The sequence below is a fragment of the Sceloporus occidentalis genome, unplaced genomic scaffold (genome assembly GCF_023333645.1).
Source record: "Sceloporus occidentalis isolate IW3139 unplaced genomic scaffold, rSceOcc1.0.p SCAF_7, whole genome shotgun sequence".
Taxonomy (NCBI): Eukaryota; Metazoa; Chordata; class Lepidosauria; order Squamata; family Phrynosomatidae; genus Sceloporus; species Sceloporus occidentalis.
This window is the reverse complement of record NW_028316987.1, coordinates 40,395,571-40,413,700: the sequence shown is the minus strand read 5'-3', so window position 1 is coordinate 40,413,700 and position 18,130 is coordinate 40,395,571. Positions and strand designations below refer to the sequence as shown.

General features: G+C 37.9%; 1 protein-coding gene across 14 annotated transcripts in view; it reads left to right on the top strand.

The window, feature by feature from the left end:
* The window catches only part of ARPP21 (cAMP regulated phosphoprotein 21), a 251,859-nt gene that overhangs the window by 192,683 nt on the left and 41,046 nt on the right, over positions 1-18,130 (top strand). For all 14 annotated transcript variants that reach the window (XM_089532674.1, XM_089532679.1, XM_089532669.1 and 11 more), the window contains 4 exons: positions 4,921-5,151; positions 7,290-7,453; positions 8,894-8,998; positions 12,643-12,903. In XM_089532674.1, coding sequence (XP_089388800.1) covers positions 4,921-5,151; positions 7,290-7,453; positions 8,894-8,998; positions 12,643-12,903 — 761 coding nt within the window. The remainder of the gene's footprint in view (positions 1-4,920; positions 5,152-7,289; positions 7,454-8,893; positions 8,999-12,642; positions 12,904-18,130) is intronic.

Sequence of the window (18,130 nt, the reverse complement as noted above, 5' to 3'; positions counted from 1 at the left end):
AGAATATTTCTACAAAATATACAAAAACAATACTTTATATGTGCACAAATTGATGTTTTAAGTGCCAGGTACTTGTGTTTTGCATTAAAAAAATGTGTTTTCTGTGTAAAAAAGGCTCCGTGCTTTTTTTTAAAAAAAGCAGAATACATCCTGAACTTATTTTTCAAATATGTTCAACTAGTCTTTCTGCTACTCTTCTGATACAAGGTTGGCTACAATGAACAGTAAGCAACTGTTGAATATACTAACTGGAAGATAGTGATCTCTGAGATCTCTTCATTTGAATTTAGTAATTACATGTTGATTTAATTTCTCACTTTTGGAATGCAGCTTAAAAGAGAGAGTAATTTTGTTTTTACATTGAAGTTTGAAAACTGAAACACCGATTTTGTACACAGGAACCCCATTATCTCCTGTAGACACATAGTATTACATTTATTGTCATTTAGAAATATAATCATGGAGGAAATATCTATTACATCCACAACTGAGGTCCTCAGAGACATTTTAGTGAGCGAGTTCTGTTATTACTTATTACTTAGTAAAGATACTTCAGTTGGCCCGAGTTAAAACAGAGTTTGTGGAAGAGGAATACCTCTAGTAGTTCCGTTATTATACATTATTATACAGTTTTCTTGGGTAGCATAACAACATGCATGTTCCAGCTAATGTTGGAAATCACAGGACAATGCAGAAAAGGGGTAATCTGATTAATGTTTTTTTGTTTTCCTGATTTGGTTTTGTACAAATATGTTTTACTTATTTTGAATATTCCCTGGTTTGATATTTATTCACATAGATATTCAATCATTTTACACAAGGAGTGGGAATATGTTACAGATCAGAAGCCTATAAAAATGGTTTAGTATTAGGTCTGATAATCCTACAGTGTAATAATTCCCTCTCTATATGTTGATTCTGTATGACTCATTATAAATTTAATATGTATGACTAATCTCATAATGATATGTTCTGGCATTTTGGATTAAGAGAAAGAATGTGACCATTCCTAAAAGTAATTAAAAATGCACCTTGGTTGTTGTTTTTTCACCTTCATAGAATCTTTTTTAGGCAAATTTTGCTAATCTTCCAAAAGTTGCAATATGTTCTTTGCTGTGCTCTAGATTCTATTAGCAAATGCTCAATAGAAAACTGTCAGAACATTGAGATGGTGAGTAGGTGATTCCCCAAAGATATGTAGATCATTACGTGATACAGAGGAGCATTCACTTGAACTCCTGCTATCCCAGTTCAAATGCAATGAAGAAGGTGAAAATTAATTTTGGCTCCTTAGGACCACACACTAGAGAAAGTACTTTAATGTTTTCTACCTCCCTATGCACACATTTCCAACAAATTACTCCAGATATTTGGGGACTAGCTCTCCATATACAATATCTGTTTCTTTGCTGTAACAGCTTGGAAGAAGACTGAAAAGTTATTTAAGCCCCAACAACAAGCAGATTCTTCTCCAGGAATGTTGCCCCTTTTTGAGATTATCAATATTCATGCTTTCTACCCTCAGGGTTGATTCCTGCATCTGCAAGACTGATATTAGCAGTTTTGGCTCCATGTATTTGTGGCCCCACAACCTTAACATGTTCACAATCTCTGTGTATTACAGCTCTCTGCCTCATGTTCTCCTCATGTTCCCCTTCCTCTCCCTTCCTTCAAATGTGATTCTATAAGAGAAGGCCTGGAAGGCCATTCTTGCATTGTCCTCAAATTCCCATTACAGTCAGTGCTAGTAAAGTAGAATGAAAGCATCACTGCTCTGCTCCTTTTAGCAGTCGTCTCAGTAAGTTATTATCTAAAAAAACTCTAAGTGGTCTCCATTTTGGGGCAAAGAGAGGATTGCTGGTGTTAATCTATGCTTAAAGAACCTGGAAAGGCTAGAATGAGCACGAGAGATTTTTACCCTTTCTTTGCAGGCCTAGAAGATGAAGAATCATCCCAGAGGCTCCTGCAATAATGTCTCAGGAGTCACTAAGATAACTTCCCATTTCCCATTCCATTACTTCTGTTGTTAGAAACTTTACCTATTGGAAAATGTGTGATTGGCTCAGCATCACCAGCAGGTAGTACATCCTCTCTCAGGGCAATCACTGATACCAACCTGGGACATTGCCCCTTCTTAGAAAAAGAATAGCAGTAGCAATAGGAAGTATATTTCTATATCGCTTATCAGTCAACTAACACTCCCCAAGTGGTTTACAATATATAAGCTAATTGCCCCCAACAACCTGGGTACTCATTTTACTGACCTATGAAAGGCTGGAAGGTCGCGTATACCTTGAAATCCTGCCAGGGATACCCACAGTGTTGTGGCTGCAATACAGGCTTTTAAGCAATGCACCACCAAGGCTCAGAATAAATATGATTCCTTCCATAGCCTCACACCACAGTGAACAGGTGATTTAAAAATCCTTCTTAAGTAATATTAAATTGCAGTTCAAGTGTTTGTTATGGTATTCAAATAGTAAACCAGTTCTCATGCTATCCATTTGTTTCTGTTGAACCAGAACCAAGATGATGAAACAGACCACCAACTGCAGTTCCATTGTTAAGTACAGGCATCTCATCTCTTATGTGGGGGATCCATTACGGACTGCCCCATTGCACCACTGTCTGGGTGTCTTCAGTGCACGACATTTTGACACCATGCGCACTGAAGCTGCCTGGCTTCCCACACATGGTAGTGCCTGAAAGCCGGCATTCTGCCTGCGATGGGGCAGAAAAGTCGGATTTTTGGCCAGCACAAAAAGGGGCAGCTATTTGCCGCTTCTTTTTTGAGCTGGCAATAAAGCGGATTGGGGCCATGGCCTGTGGTTGCCTTCAGGGCAATCTGTTTCAACCCTAAGTTAGCCCCAGCAATCACTTCAGTCACGTTTCATAGCAATCAATCCACACTCTTCCAGTTTCCTTTAGCTTTCAACTTCTGCATGCTAAAAGGATGGAGTTTTTATGCTGGCATTTTTATAATTTGTGCTTGAACCAATTACACCATACTAAAAAAAAAAGAACACGTTTCTCCGAATAGCTTCAGTAATTCAAGTTTATCTGCCCTATTTGATGAAGTGTCAGTCACTTCCAAATGAAATCTGGTGATACATTAAAAGTCAGTTCAGTGATAGTAAATATCCTGTTTGTTGTAGTGTTTTTAAAAGAAGTGGTGTGTGTGTGTGTGTGTGTATTTCTTCCATTAAATCTTGTTAATTTTGGAAGCCTGAAAGACTTAGGAGAGGAAAAGCTGTAGAAACTCAATAAAAGGCTGCGAGGAAGGGGACAGAATGGGTTGTCAAAATAAGCTTGTGGCTTGCAATGCCAGGTTATAAAATGAAGCTGTCAATCAGCCTGAGGAAGTCAGGGAAAAAAAAAATAAGATTGTGGGGGAAAGATTCAGAAGTGGTTGCCAGATGTAAAGAATGATTATGCAAAGTACTTCGTGCTTTCCTGCAGCAATTTAAGCCTATCGTTGGTGGCATATGTTTTTCAAGTTACATAGGAACTGTCAAGCCTTTAATTTCATTTCTTAAAAGTGCTAATTTTACTCAAAGGGATTAGGCAGATTCAGGGAGCACAGGTCCTTCAATAGCTATGAGCCATGACATCTAAACGGAACCACCCTCTTTAAAGACAGTAAATAGCTAAATATCAGACACTGGTGGCCATTAAAAAAATAACACAGGATGGCAATTTTCATCCCCTGCTTGCAAGCTTCCCAAGTGTATCTGGCAAGCCATTGCTGAAAACAGAAAGCTGGATTGACTTTTCATCTGATCTACCAAGTATATGTTATTCTCATATGGCATTTTGTGGTAAAGGGGAGGAATATAAATTATATTAGTTTTCCCTTCAGCAAACATCAGTATTTTTCAATTAGTACATAAACATAAATAGCACAATAGTGTTATTTCTGCTGGTAAGTAGGGGCTTGAATGTGAAATTCATTTCCATAGGGAAAGGATTAATATTTCAGAGAACTGGGACTGATAATCCAGTTTTGTGCATGAAAATTTTAATGTATTAATGAATTAATTGATATCAGGCAACAACAGCAAAATCAACGAAATACATCATCTAAAAAGAAACAAGTAAAATTAAAAAGACAAAATCAGCCAATTGAACTGTCTGGGTAAACTAAAAGCCTTCGATCTGGCACTGAAACAATGGCATTGTTCTCACCAGCCATACCTATAGTGGAGGGCTATTCAATAGCTGCCACCACTAACCCAGAAAGATTCTATAATCAACTGTATCAAAACTGCTGAAAAATCAAAGTGGATCAATAGAGTTGCATAAACTAGGACTAGACAATTTAAACTAACCTACAGCAAAGAATTCTGAGTACCCTTCCTTAAATTGCATATTCCAGGTTTACATTGGATAGTGGCATGACCAGCTCAACTAGGATTACGCGAGGGGGTCCAGAACAGATTCCCTCACGTAAGGCAAGGGCAGACTGTAATTTCTAAATGAATAATAGTATTGATGAATTATCTTTGATACTAAAGTTCCTAAGCTCTGCTTAGTCACTGACTGTTAGTTTTGATGTAGAAACGTTTATTTAAAATTTCATCTTGTGCAAGAGGATAGCCTTGGGAGTGTATGTCTTTCCCACTTTTCCACATTTCTATAGTACACTGGAGGAAGTACTTGCTGTGTTTCTTACCCATAGCCATGGTCCCCAATCATACTAGAAGACTTTGAATCTGTAGAGGTTTCCACTATCCAAATTAATCAAGACTGGCTTTCATGATGGTCTCTCTCTCTCTCTCTCTCTCTCTCTCTCTCTCTCTCTCTGTGTGTGTGTGTGTGTGAATAATTATAAAAATTACCTGCTAGTTACAAGTTGGCATGTGGCTAAACATTAGAAACTGGTGTAGTGTCTATAACAGATGGTCTAACCTCCTTTTTCAGGCTCAGAGTCTTCCAGCAGTGCTGGGTCCTCAGGATCTCTCTCACGAACACATCAGAGTGTCCAAAGTGCATCCATTGTCCCTGCAGTAACAGCCACATCTTCAAACAGTGTCTCCTATACTGAAAATGGGATAAGTGGCCAGGTAGTACCAAGCAACACCAGCTATATCATACTTCCACTTGAAGCTACAGGGATACCACCAGGAAGTATTCTGCTCAATCCACACACAGGTAAGGCTAAAAGTCATTCTCAATCTCTCCCCCCCCCCCACAGACCATATAAACATTTGCATGCTGACCATTACTGAAGTAGAAATTGCAGTTTCCAAGAGAAAGGTACCCCGGCAAGTGAAATGCCCCCATCTTGCCTTGGGAATCTTCTTGCTTTAAAATCAATCATCTGTAAAAATAAGTGTACAAAATAAGTAGTAGCAGATAAATAATAACAACATGTGTGCATGTGTGTGTGCATGCACACACACACACCACCAGGAAAAATAAACAGTCAGGATAAGAAAAACCCATCAAGCTGAGATCTCTATAGGACACCTGCCTGTTCTGATAGCAAAACTAAGCTCTAAACATCCCAGGTCATCCCAAGAGGCTGTTTTGGTTTGCGCTGTAGTTTTGCAAATATAAAGCACTGGAGAAATGTCAAAAGCTTATATTGTGGGCTCCACTGGATTTCTTGTGGATCTGATGAGGGAGAAATTAAAATAGAACTGTCACATATAGTTTAGGTTTTGGTACTTGAAGTACTTGAAAAGCCTGCATAAGTAGAAATAGTTATTTTGGTCATTTGCACATATTTTTCATATATTATTTCTCTTTCCCTTGTACATACATGTTTCCTTTAAGTTGCTTTACTGTGATTTCAGAGAATAAACACAGCTGGTTCTTTCTCCTTCATCCTGTTCCAGCATTCCCCTCTATGCAAAAGTGGACCAGGCCTGTTAGCCATGTTTTTCATCATTCCTGCCATCTACATCTTTAATAAATACCTACTTCACATTTATTTCTCTCCCTGTAGTTTTAGATTCCTCCTACAAATCACAAGAAGAGCATATATAAATATGACAGGTTCCCTTTTTACACTCATCCCCATACATTGATGATGGATGACTTGGGTGTGGCTGATTGTGAATGAAGGACCATCAAGTAGGATTTTATTCTTGTGGGGTGAATTTCCTCAACAGTGCTCCTGTTAATTAGTGTGAACTCTGATAGAATACTAAATGATTAAATACTAAATTTCTGTTTTACTCCAGCAGTCCTTTCATTGACGGAATCTAAAATCATGCATCATGACCAGTAACACATAAAATAGCCACATAGAAACTCCAAACATTTTTGCCAGCTCAGTGGCAAAAGGATGGACAGCTGGAATTAAATTTTACATTAAGAATCATTTGGAATATGCATTAAGAGCTTACTGGAAAGCAGATATTATTTGCAGGAAGATCAGCATGGGTCATACAGAACCACGTTGTAAGCTCTCAAGAGAGAAAAAAAGCTTCTGTTAATTCTGAATCACTATTTGATGGTTTCAGCTAAAGTCCAATTAAAATTCCACATTTAAATTATTTAGTCTGTAGTCCTACTGCACTTACTTGGAGATCAGTCCTCCTATTGAACCCTGTGGGATATTTTTAGTAGACATGGATAAGAGTTCACTGTTAGTAGTCAGACTACTAAACTAATGTGTATAGTCATCCCTACATAAAATCACAGTGGATATGAGACTTTTTATAATAATACTTGTATTAAACAAGAATTAGGAATTTCAATGGTTTCTTAGGCCCCATACAGACAGGACAAAATGAAGCTGCTTTGGGTCACTTTGGAGGTATGCTGTTTAAATAATGCATGCATAGTAAGAGCCCAGAAGCTTTACCAAAGCCACGATCCAGTCCTAAGGATTTCCAAAGTGACCCAAAGCAGCTTCATTTTGGCCTGTCTGTATAGGGCCTTAGACACTTACTGGTTTCCATTCTATTTCAGGTTTGTGTTCTAAGAAAACTAGTGAAAGTAATGTCTTTTCTCCCTCACTGCTTGTCAGTGTCACTGCTTTCTGGTATCTTTAACAACTCAAATCCTGAAATAAGTTCATATTCCTACATGGTGTATAGCATGGAAAAAAACTGTACTTTGACATTGATAGCTGCACAAAGCTTGGTCCTCCACGGATATGCTCATTTGGGACTGAGAGTTGGGGATATGTTTCTTTTGGTTAAATATATTTAAAGGGGAAATATTAACTAATGATCAAAAAGCAGATGTTAGCAGCCCAGCAAAAAGAAAAAAGATAGCTGGTTGCTGTATTTTTATGATGTTACCTTTAAAAGTATATTATTTTCTAATTTTTCCAGGCCAACCATTTGTAAATCCTGATGGTACACCTGCAGTATACAATCCACCTAGCACTCAGCAACCAATTAGAACCCAGTTAGTTGGACAGTCTCAACAACCACCTTCCTCCCAACAACCTGTGCAGCAGCCACAGCAACAAATAGCGAATCACCTTGTCACACAGGTAAGGATACTAAAATGAGGACAGATTTTTCCTACATGCCCACAGCTCAAGTGAAATCTTATGTGAGACAAATGCATTAATATTAATCAAGTCTGCCTTACTTCCAGAGCAGCCTGTGACCATACCACCTTGAACACACCCAATCTCATCTAATATTGGAAGCTAAGCAGGTTCAGGCTTGGCTAGTACTTCAAGAGCAGTCCAGCAAGGAATCTGAAGAGTCACTTGTGTAAATAAACTTTTTAGGAATTAAAATGTAGTATTTCACACAAGTCATGCCTTCCATGATAGATTGCTATATTGCACATGATGCTATTTCACAATATGTAGATTCTTCCCCAAAAGCATTGAAAAGGATTATCTGATGGAGCCCCTTTGGACTAGTCATACTTCAAAATGTCAACGTGTAATTGTAGTTGCCATAATTTTCACAATTATGGCAAACTTAAATGCTTCTCTGGGGCCATCTAATGCAGCCTGAAGCCACCAGCAAAAGGAGTGATGAAAAACCACTTCTTTCCCGCAGCTCGTCTAGGACCACATTGGCAGCCTGGTTGAAAGCAGGCCATCCAGTCACCATCTGGTCCCAAGCCAGTCAGGCCAAGCCACCTGCCTGCTTCGCTCTAACGGTGGTTAAGACAGGCAACTTGCGATGCTTTTCTCTAGATACTGAGGAAATAGTCAGTGGGAAATAGCAGTTGTAGAAACAGTGTTCATTACAATGAATAGTAGAAGCAGAATTTTTATTTAATGTAATTGCCTATTTTCTGCAAATAAGCTTAATGTTTATTGGCTCATGGTTATTTTTATGGCAACACTGTGCACAAGACAACACTGTTAATCAGATCTTTGTGGTTCTCAACTTTACCATATACTGAGTCTTAATTCTCAAGCAGAGTAATACAGTACATCTAATTTTGCATCATTTTCTCCTTTTTAAAAACAAACCCTCTGAGCCTACTGAAAGGCAGAATATAAATTCCTTAAGCAAGCAAGCATATATAGAAAATAATACATAAGTAATGTAAAGTTGGCATTCTGGTTGAGCAAGAGTAAGAAAGCAGCTCTACAGGCCCAGGTGGAAGACTTGCTTCACTAGCAAGTAAATAACACATTAGTTCCTATGTCAACATAACTTTACAAACTTCAACATCATTCAGATACTGCTGGAGCATCTCACTAACAGTATAACATTTGAGAACAAGTACTGAATTTCTGATTGCTGGAAGAAAATTGTTTAGTTTTTTGGGGGGAGGGGCTGTTTTGCCATTGAATTTAATGGCAATACATGTTTGTCTCTAACAAATTGTGCCATATGTTGGATGAGCTGTATTGTGTTATCTAGAGTACCAGGTTATTGTTTTTACCTTAGCTGAAATTATTGCCTTAAAGGACAATAATTGAATCCTTTTTGTTCTGCTCTTTCCTTTTCTGCATCAGCCTGTTCAGACTCTGCAGCCCTCCTCACAATCCATGCAGTATCCAGCAGTTTCCTACCCTCCTCAGCATCTTCTGGCAGTGTCTCAAACACAGCAGTTTCCCGTGGTACGATTGATTGTTATTACTTTTTATGTGGATTGATTATATTGTCTGAGCATGCTTTTTGTTTGGGGGCATTGCTGTCCAAAGAAACAGAATATAATTGCCATAAATCTTGTGTCTTACTGAGTGATCCTGGAAGTGGTTGTCATTAGAGCCACACAGTCTGGCCAGAAATAATTTCGGTAAGTGGTACAGGATTTCCCACAGTGCATGTTTGTGTACCTTTCCAAATTAAGAATTGATAAGGTATTTTATTAATATTGCATGTAAAACCTACTCTGCTTTACATCACCTTATATTCACTTGCATTTAAAGTGTCTGATTCATTTTTTATTATTTAGAATTGCCACTCTTTTTTTAAAAAATAATACCTGCTATGTGTTTTGAGTTGCTCAAGCAGCTTGTAATTGCGAGATTTAGCAAAGTTTCTGCTTCAGATAATTTAGCATAAAACTCATTTGTATGGATCTTAATAAGCTTTTCAAAAAGAGACGGGGAGACAAAACAAAAAGAATGGGGAATAGCTTACAACCATGCAAAATACAATACATGCATCAAGAAAGGAATTTCCATGTACATTGGTTCAGGGCCCACACTGCAGAGCCAGGTAATGCATCACAATGAATTCTTCTGCAGCTCCAGCAAGACATTTAATCTGCCAGACGAGAAAAGGCTCAATACCACAGATATCAATCTACAGGCTGACCAAATCTTGCTTAAAAGGCTCCTTCCTCAGCCAACAAAGTGGAGAGATGTACAGGAGAATCTGAAAAGACATGTGGTCAAAGGGTGAAGCTAACAATCCCCTATAAGTCATCATTGTGCATATTTATTTCCTTTCATTTCGTTTGTATGCCACCTTTCTCCCAAAGTGGGACCCAAGGTGGCTCCCAGAGAGCGTCAATTAAAAAAAATATTTACCATAAAATTAAAAAACAATTAAAATCACCAGACAAAACAGTATAAAATCATACAAAAGTTTTAAAAGGTAAATAAAAAAATCCCAATAAGAAGCTCCCCTGCTTGCACAAAAAGATCTTTGCCTAGTGATACAAGGAAAGCCAGCCGGGGGCCAACCTAGCTTCCTGCAGAAAGTAGTTTCAAAGGATGGAGGAGCCACTGAGAAGGTTCTCTCTTGTGTCCTCATCAAGTGAATCTGTGATGGTCGTGAAATTGAAAGAAAGATGTTCACTGTAGATCTTAGAACTCTGGCAGGTTCCTATTGGAGATACAGTTTTTCAGATAATCTGGACAAACTAAATAGGGCTTTATAGGTCATGACCAGCACTTTGAATTGTGCCCCTGTTTTAGGGGAGTTATATGTACAGGGAATCAAGGATCTAGCTGCAATGAAGCAGCCTCACTCTTAAAGCCTTTTAAATGGGGCAGATTCTTGCTGTGTCAGGAGAAAGCAGAATTCCCTCAGGCACACTGACTGAAGATCAGCTTAGAAATGGTGAGGTGAGCCTGAGTGTCATCTCATGAGGCCAGAGCAGAGTGTCTCCAGTAAATCCCAGTTTAGGGATAGAAAGAATGTTTGATAATGTTTGAAAAATGGCCTTAAAACAGGCTTTCCAAGTGTCAGGAAATGCAGAGATGCTCACCTGTCTAAGCTTCTCTTCATCAGGAAGAGAAGCTTAGACAGGTGAGCATCTCTGCATTTCAGCACTTACTCTGTGTGGAAAATGCATGTGGTTTTATTGCAGAGAAAACAAATTTCTAGCACAGAAAATATTTTTGACACAGAAATTGGTCTTTCTGTGCACAAACTGCTGTGGGTTTTTTTGGGGGGGTTAGGTTGTTTTTTGGTGAATACAGCTTGTTTTCTGTGCATGGAAATTGTTTTCTGCTCTGAAATATTTTTTGCATATAAAATGCTGTTTTCTTGAGAAAATGCCTTTTTATGTAGATCTCTAAAAATACACCTTGCTAGTTTCTTTTCTTTTCTTTTCTTTTTTTATGAAAAAGGACATCTTGACATATCCACACACCCTATTGAGAAAATGATCAACCATCAGTAAACATTTTTGACAAGCTTTCTTATATATAATAAACCCCTATATTTTTTCCAATTTAACCAATATTTTTCACAGAAACATAAAAACACATTTTGCACAGAGAACAGTGGAGGGGATTTTTTGCACACAAAAAAACCTCTGTATTTTATGGTGGGGGGACATTTTCTGTGCAAAAATGCTGTTTTCCATATGAACAAAATTTCTGAAAACAAATTCTTTGAAAATATTATGATCCAAATAGATCCTAAATTAAAATATAAAGTTGTTGTTTGATTTTTTCCTGGTAGAATAGGAATAAACATGGATTAGTAACATAAAATAAATAATACATACTTGAGGAGGCTGTGTCCATAGTACAGAGAAGATTCGTGCTTGAAAGAGTGAGTCTTACATATCCATGCATTGTGACCTTGGCTATTTGCTGCTCCTGGTAGGGACTGCCATTTCATTTTCTCCCAGTATAAATACCTGCTTTTGTTTCTTGTCAAGTTCAGTAATTTCCCCAACTCTTGTGTGATTACATTAGACAGCCAGGTAGACTTTGGCATTTGCTTACTCTCAGTCTAGAATCACTAACCAAGCACTTGATCAAGGTAAAAATATGAGAGAAGTAGCGACTTAGTGAGGGAATGAGCTAGAAAAAGTAAAGATAGTCATCATGAGCTTGTGACATAGGAACTTTCAAATGGAAATCAAACTACCCATATGAAACAAACTTTGCCATATACCTTAGAGGTCATAATTGCATTACTGATTATTACATTTGACACTATTAATATAGGATGACATAAATACCTTTTTCCTTCTTCCCTGCTGTCTCTTTTCCTTCATTTGCTAGCTTATGACTGACACTGTAAAATATTTTTTCTAGTCTTTCTAAATGTCACAAGTAGAACTGAATAACCCTTTAAGGTTTAAGAGTGAAGAGAAAAGCAGTGCCTCATAAAAACTTCTCACAGGAATATGTCTTCTTGGGGAAATTTTTAAAAATTTACTTATGGATAATGCCAAATAACACATTTTCTCAGCAATGTCAATACCCATTAAAAGGTTTCAAGGACTAGCTCTGTAGCCTCTATGAGAACTATTTGAAATACTGTTGATAAGAAAATAAGATGTGTGTGTGTGAGAGAGAGAGAGAGAGAGAGAAAGAGAAAGAGAGAGAGAGAATATTTTCTCCTATCCATTAATCTGGGTTACTTAATGGAGTAGGAAAAAAGTCCAAATATCCATCTACTGTCACTGAAGCTGTTAAGAAGACATGCAGATAATAGACTAGACAATATTTGTCAGTTGAAGATCTAAGAATAATTGTGCTTGTAAACAATTGTTTATGCCTTTGGGATGGCTGGCATGTTACTCCGATTACCTTTTCAAATCCATCCCCAAAGAGGGAAAACATATCAGTGTTACCAGGTGTAGCATAGACTTAGCCACTTAAATTTCTTAGGATTTTAAAAATCCAGGATTGGATTGGATTGCTTATTTTGTTTGCTTTATTGCACTTTTGTGTGCCAAAAATATATTGTCTCTTGCTCCTTGTGTGTGCTTGTTTGAACCCATTTTTTTGTTTTCCAAATATCCACTGCAGAGATCTCTGATAATTTTCAACTGACTTTTGCCTCACAGCGAGATGACATGACAACACAGTTTAGCCAGATGAGCTTAAGTCGTCAGTCATCAGGAGACAACCCAGATTCACCTTCTGGTCCTGTCTACCCATCATCTATTATACAGCAGCCTTCTCCACAGACTGGTTATGTCATGGCATCCCCCAGTCAGCAGCTCCCCCCAGGAGGCTTTACAAGTTCAGGACCACCAGTGTCTCAACAAGTGCTGCAGCCCCCACCTCCACCACAGGGTTATGTACAGCAGCAGCCACCCACTCAGGTAAGTGCATATTTCAGAGTGTTTTCTCCCAGCTGCTAAAACACATTTGTATTAATTTTACAAGGCTTCAGTAGCATAGGCGCTAAAGTAATGACAGCCAAGGATCATATACAGAAGTACATCATTACTAAATGGATAAAAAATTCAGATAGAGTTTTCATAACATCAGTTCACAAAGGTAACATGACAAGAAAATTGCTTTCTAATGATAAACTGCAACTACAAGTATACCTTAGTGAAACAGATGTATTCCTGGGCATGACTTCTTTAATAGAAAATTTAGTACTGATGGCAGAAATTACATGGAAAGAGTAGGGATAAATTCCTGTCTCACAAAAACAAAGTAGAAAGAGAGCTCAGATTAGCTTTTTGTGGGTTTGAGGGGCTATGAGGCCATGTTCTATAAGAGTTTATTCCTGACGTTTCGCCAGCATCTATGGCTGACATCTTCAGAGAAAATGGTTTTTCAGCAAACATTTTATTCAAAACTATCAGTATACACATGTGCAATGAAACAACCAGGTCAAATAAACCTTGAATAAGTAAAGAAAAAGCATTTTAAATTCTTGTGGAGACCACTTGAAAGCTTCTTCCAAAATGCATCCAGTTTTTCTCTGATTTCCATTTTGGTGGTCAAATTTATAATCTATGTTTTTTAAACATGTTGGGGGAGCTGGTGAGGCAGGCTTATCTGCTTTCCCCTTTCTCACTGTACTGCTGTTCATACATTTTTATTAAGGTATTCTGGAAGCAGGTGCTGTTTACCTTGCCTCTTGTAAGCAGGCACACATGGCTGCAGTAGAATCACGTAAAGAAATATATCAATCTTTCACAATGCAACCTTTGTTGATTACTTTGTTTTTTCCTGGTAGACTTGGAATAAATATGGATTAGTAACATATAAAATAAATAATGCATACTTGAGGAGACTGTGTCCATAGTACAGAGAAGATTCGTGCTTGAAAGAGTGAGTCTTACATACAGTGCAGTATGCAGTATGACCTTAGCCATTTGCTGCTTCTGGTAGGGACTGCCACTTCATTTTTCCCCAATGTAAATATCTGCTTTTGCTTCTTGTCAGGTTCAGTAATTTTCCCATCTCTTGCGTGATTGGATTAGACAGCCAGGTAGGCTTTAGCATTTGCTTACTCTCAGTCTAGATGCACTAACCAAGCACTTGATCAAGGTAAAAATATGAGAGGATGTAGTGACCTGGTAAGGGAATGAGCTAGAGAAACTAAGGATACCTATGGTGAGCTTGTGACATAGGAACTTCCAAATGGAAGTCAAACTACCCATATGAAACAAACTTTGCCATATACCTTAGAAGTGATAATTACATTACTGATTATTACATTTGACACTATTTCTATAGGATGACATGGCATGTGTACCTTTTCCTTCTTCCCTGCTGTCTCTTTTCCTTCATTTGCTAGCGTATGATTGGCACTCTAAAATATTTTCTTTTGTCTTTCAAAATCACAAAACTATCAGTATACACATGTGCAATGAAACAACCAGGTCAGATAAACCTTGACTAAGTAAAGAAAAAACATATTAAATTATTGTAGAGATCACATGAAAGTTTCTTCCAAAGTGCATCCAACTTTTCTCTGATTTCCATTTTGGTGGTCAAATTTATAATCTATGTTTTTTAAAAACATGCGGAGGGAGTTGGTGAGTCAGACTTATCTGCTTTCTCTTTTTCTCACCATATTGCTGTTCATACATTTTCATTAAGGTATTCTGGAAGCAGGTGCTGTTTACCTTGCCCCTTGTAGGTAGGCACACATGGCCACAGTAGGATCAGCTAAAGAAGTATACCAGTCTTCCACAGCTCAGCCTTTGTTGATTACTTTGTTTATTGCAGACTCACTGCTGCATCTAGGCAATGAAATCTGATTCTGCAGCCACCATTTACCGTCCTCCGAATGCTGATACTGCTAAAAAAATGTCTAGCTAAGCAGAGAACAAGAAGAAGGGAGGGGCTGGGAGATTGTCAAAAGTCTTCTTAAAGAGAAGGTTCTTTGTCAGAGGCTTTGTTAACTGAGGTATGGCTATTGTTGTTTTAAAGCAGGGTACATTATTTCAGGGGTAGGCAATTTATGGCACTCCTAAGGCTGTTTAACTGCAACTTGCATCAGCACCAAGTCACCATAGCCAATGATGAGCAATCCAAGAATATTTTGAGGGGCACAAGTTGCCCACTTCTGCAGTACTATAAGTCTTCTCATTACCAAACAAGAGGAAGGCAGATAGTAGATTCACATGATGAACCAAATGAGCTGTTTACATAATTTCTCCTGTTTTCTTTGAGTTGGACAACTCTTTTTGGCCAGTTGATGTGGAAGTCTTTAGTCACTGAATATAGAATGGCATTATCACTTCTATGTATGAAATGAGAAATCACTGTCTGAACACTGCAAATGAAATGAACAAACTACACATTCAGCCAAATGATAAGCTGAAGATATGCTGATGTATGTACCTGTCCTTTAAGATCCAATACTTTAAAACAGTTGTGCTTCAAGATGCGTCTTTGTGTTATTATTACTATTAGAAGAAGGTAAGCAATATATCCATGATTCCAGTTTTTCTTGTTTGGAGGCATAGTTGGCACATTGTCTCTAGTAGAAGTACTAGCAGTGAATCATATTTAATTGAGCTGAACATGTAGGACATGGCAGATCTATAATAGCTACTGTCTTCCTGGAGACTGATTAGGCTTTACAGCTTGCCACCAAACATCCCAGTCTGCCTCCTGAGTGTCTTCACAGAATTTGGAACATTATTGACAAGAAGCAAAATACCCTAAGGTTTTTCTACCCATCTTTATTACATGCATTTTATCGAAAAGTGAGATACTGTAATATAATTAGAACAAACTACAATTGAAAAGTATCCCATTACTCTGAAATCTTATGGTCTCTCTCTCCCACACACACACACTCACTTACTCTTTCTCCTGCTCTCCCTCCCTCCCTCCCTCTCCACACCCATTCCAGCCCCTGACTCCTTATTTCCATTTCTTGATCTTTAAAAAGCAAACCAGTTTCCTCTCTGATTGTATTTGTGTTGATGATTGGCTAGAACTAGGGCAGCAGCAATTCCAAACTAAGTTGTGGTGTCTCATCATTTTTACTTCAAGGGCATTTTCTGACAGTTTGGATTTGGAGAGCTATTGCTTTCATTATATTAATTTTAAAAGGTATACTGTACTACGTTTGAAAAATTAAAACTTGCATAAGATGCTGTAGTTGTCCCTATAATAGTCTTATGTCCTCCCATTCCTCCTGGATTAACTTTTTAATTAATTAATGGCCAAGACAGACAGGTGGAGAAACACCGCCCCTTTTGGCTGTGCCGCATTACCGCAGCAACCAAGCAGCGTGGTACTGCTGCGCAGCAAAAAAAGAGCCACCTAGAGCCACTCATATGACCCCACGTCATGGACATGCCCACATGTGGGCAGTGCCTTGCAATTATGGCACCACCCGCACCTAGTAGGGCTCAGCACTGTGCGGTTGGTGCACGGTCCCGAGCCCTACTGTCGCCGCCAGGACACCACTACCTGACTGGGCCTAAATTAGCTTTTTTAAAATATAAAAGACCAGCCATACAGGCACAAAAATTTGAAGATTTTTCAAATCCATTCAGTCCCCATTTCAGGCATGACATTAAGGGGTAAGGAGGGAAGAAGAAAGGATAGGGATAATGGATGATTTGAGAACTGCATGTTGTCTTAAGATGTGATAACTTGCTGAGAAGTGGGAAAATCATGAAAACACTGTTGTCGATATTGGGAAGATTGTGTGGTACTGATTTGTATAAACAAAAAACGCAGTATGGATATTTATAGAAACCTATTAGATATATATATTGAATCATGAAACAACTCTAATTTCTTCATTCTTATCTGGCCATGGTCTATATGTTGCATTTAGCAATGATCCTAGCATGAGCCAGACTTCAGTTCCCTTGGTTGAGATAATGAATTTGATACTGATTCACAATTAATCTTTTTGAGTTAATTCTGTCATTCCTGTAGTTGCTTCCCATGCCAGGAACACTCAACGTTAAAAAAAATACAAGATCCAATTATACTCCAAATAGAGAGTGCACAGTCCATAATTTCCTTTGTGAAACTTTGTATTAAAAAAAGAAGACATAAGAGTACTTTCATACTCACAAATACCCTTGAGTTTATCCTTTCTAATTGGTTTTAATGTTTTGGCATGCCCTCTGTAGTAGTCCAGGAATTCTGCTTCTCTCTTTCCTTCTCTACATTGGTAGCAGGACCAATGGAGGCAACCTGAAGATAATACAGTGGTGAATCGATTCACATGTTTTCACTACACATGCTCCAAAGCCAGTAGTGTGTCTCAGGAACATTAAATAGTTATAGTACTGGGGGGAAAGAACAGAGAACAAAAACAGCAAATTTAACATAATAGAATTGTGAATATTTGCAGCTAAGAGACTTTTCAGGGTTTTTTTATGGTTCATTGCAAATTGTTCACTCTCTGGCAGAATTTTGCTAACTCACAGGATAAATTGATGTCAATTTTCTCATTCATGCATGTATTAGTTTTTGTTGGATGTTATACTTCAGGTTATCTAGTAGTCACATTGAAGAACTGAGAGAGAAAAAAAAACATTAAAGCTCCTTCAGAATCCAAATGTATTAAGAAGCATCCTGATCAGCAGCTGTGCAGATACCAATATGAAACATATTTGGAACACAAACACTGACAGAAAGTTTTGTTCGTTGTTTGTATACATCTCACCTTTTTCCCAGTTCAGGATGGCATAAAACAATTAATTGTTGTTGTTGTTGTTGTTGTTATTTATTTTCTGCTTTTTTGGAAAGGAATCAAAGCAGATTACAACAGTATAAAATTAGAACACCGTACAATTAAAAATTACAATTAAATTACAATTTAAAAAGCAAAAAAAAAAAAAAAAAAACGTGACCTAAGAGATGTCTATAGGAAAAAAAAAGATTTAAAACCTTTATCCAGCTCTTTAGCTCAATCCATATTTTAAGAGGAGAGAAAAGGATGGTTGGTGTCTTGTTAGTGACATACGTCAGTATAATGCTGACATATATCTTTTGGAGGAGGGCATTGTGAAGGGAAAAATAAACCACCTTATCCCCTCGAACTCATCAGCTGCCTGTTGCACACTTCCCTGAAATGGCCAATTAATAGCTGGTGGAGAGCAGGGA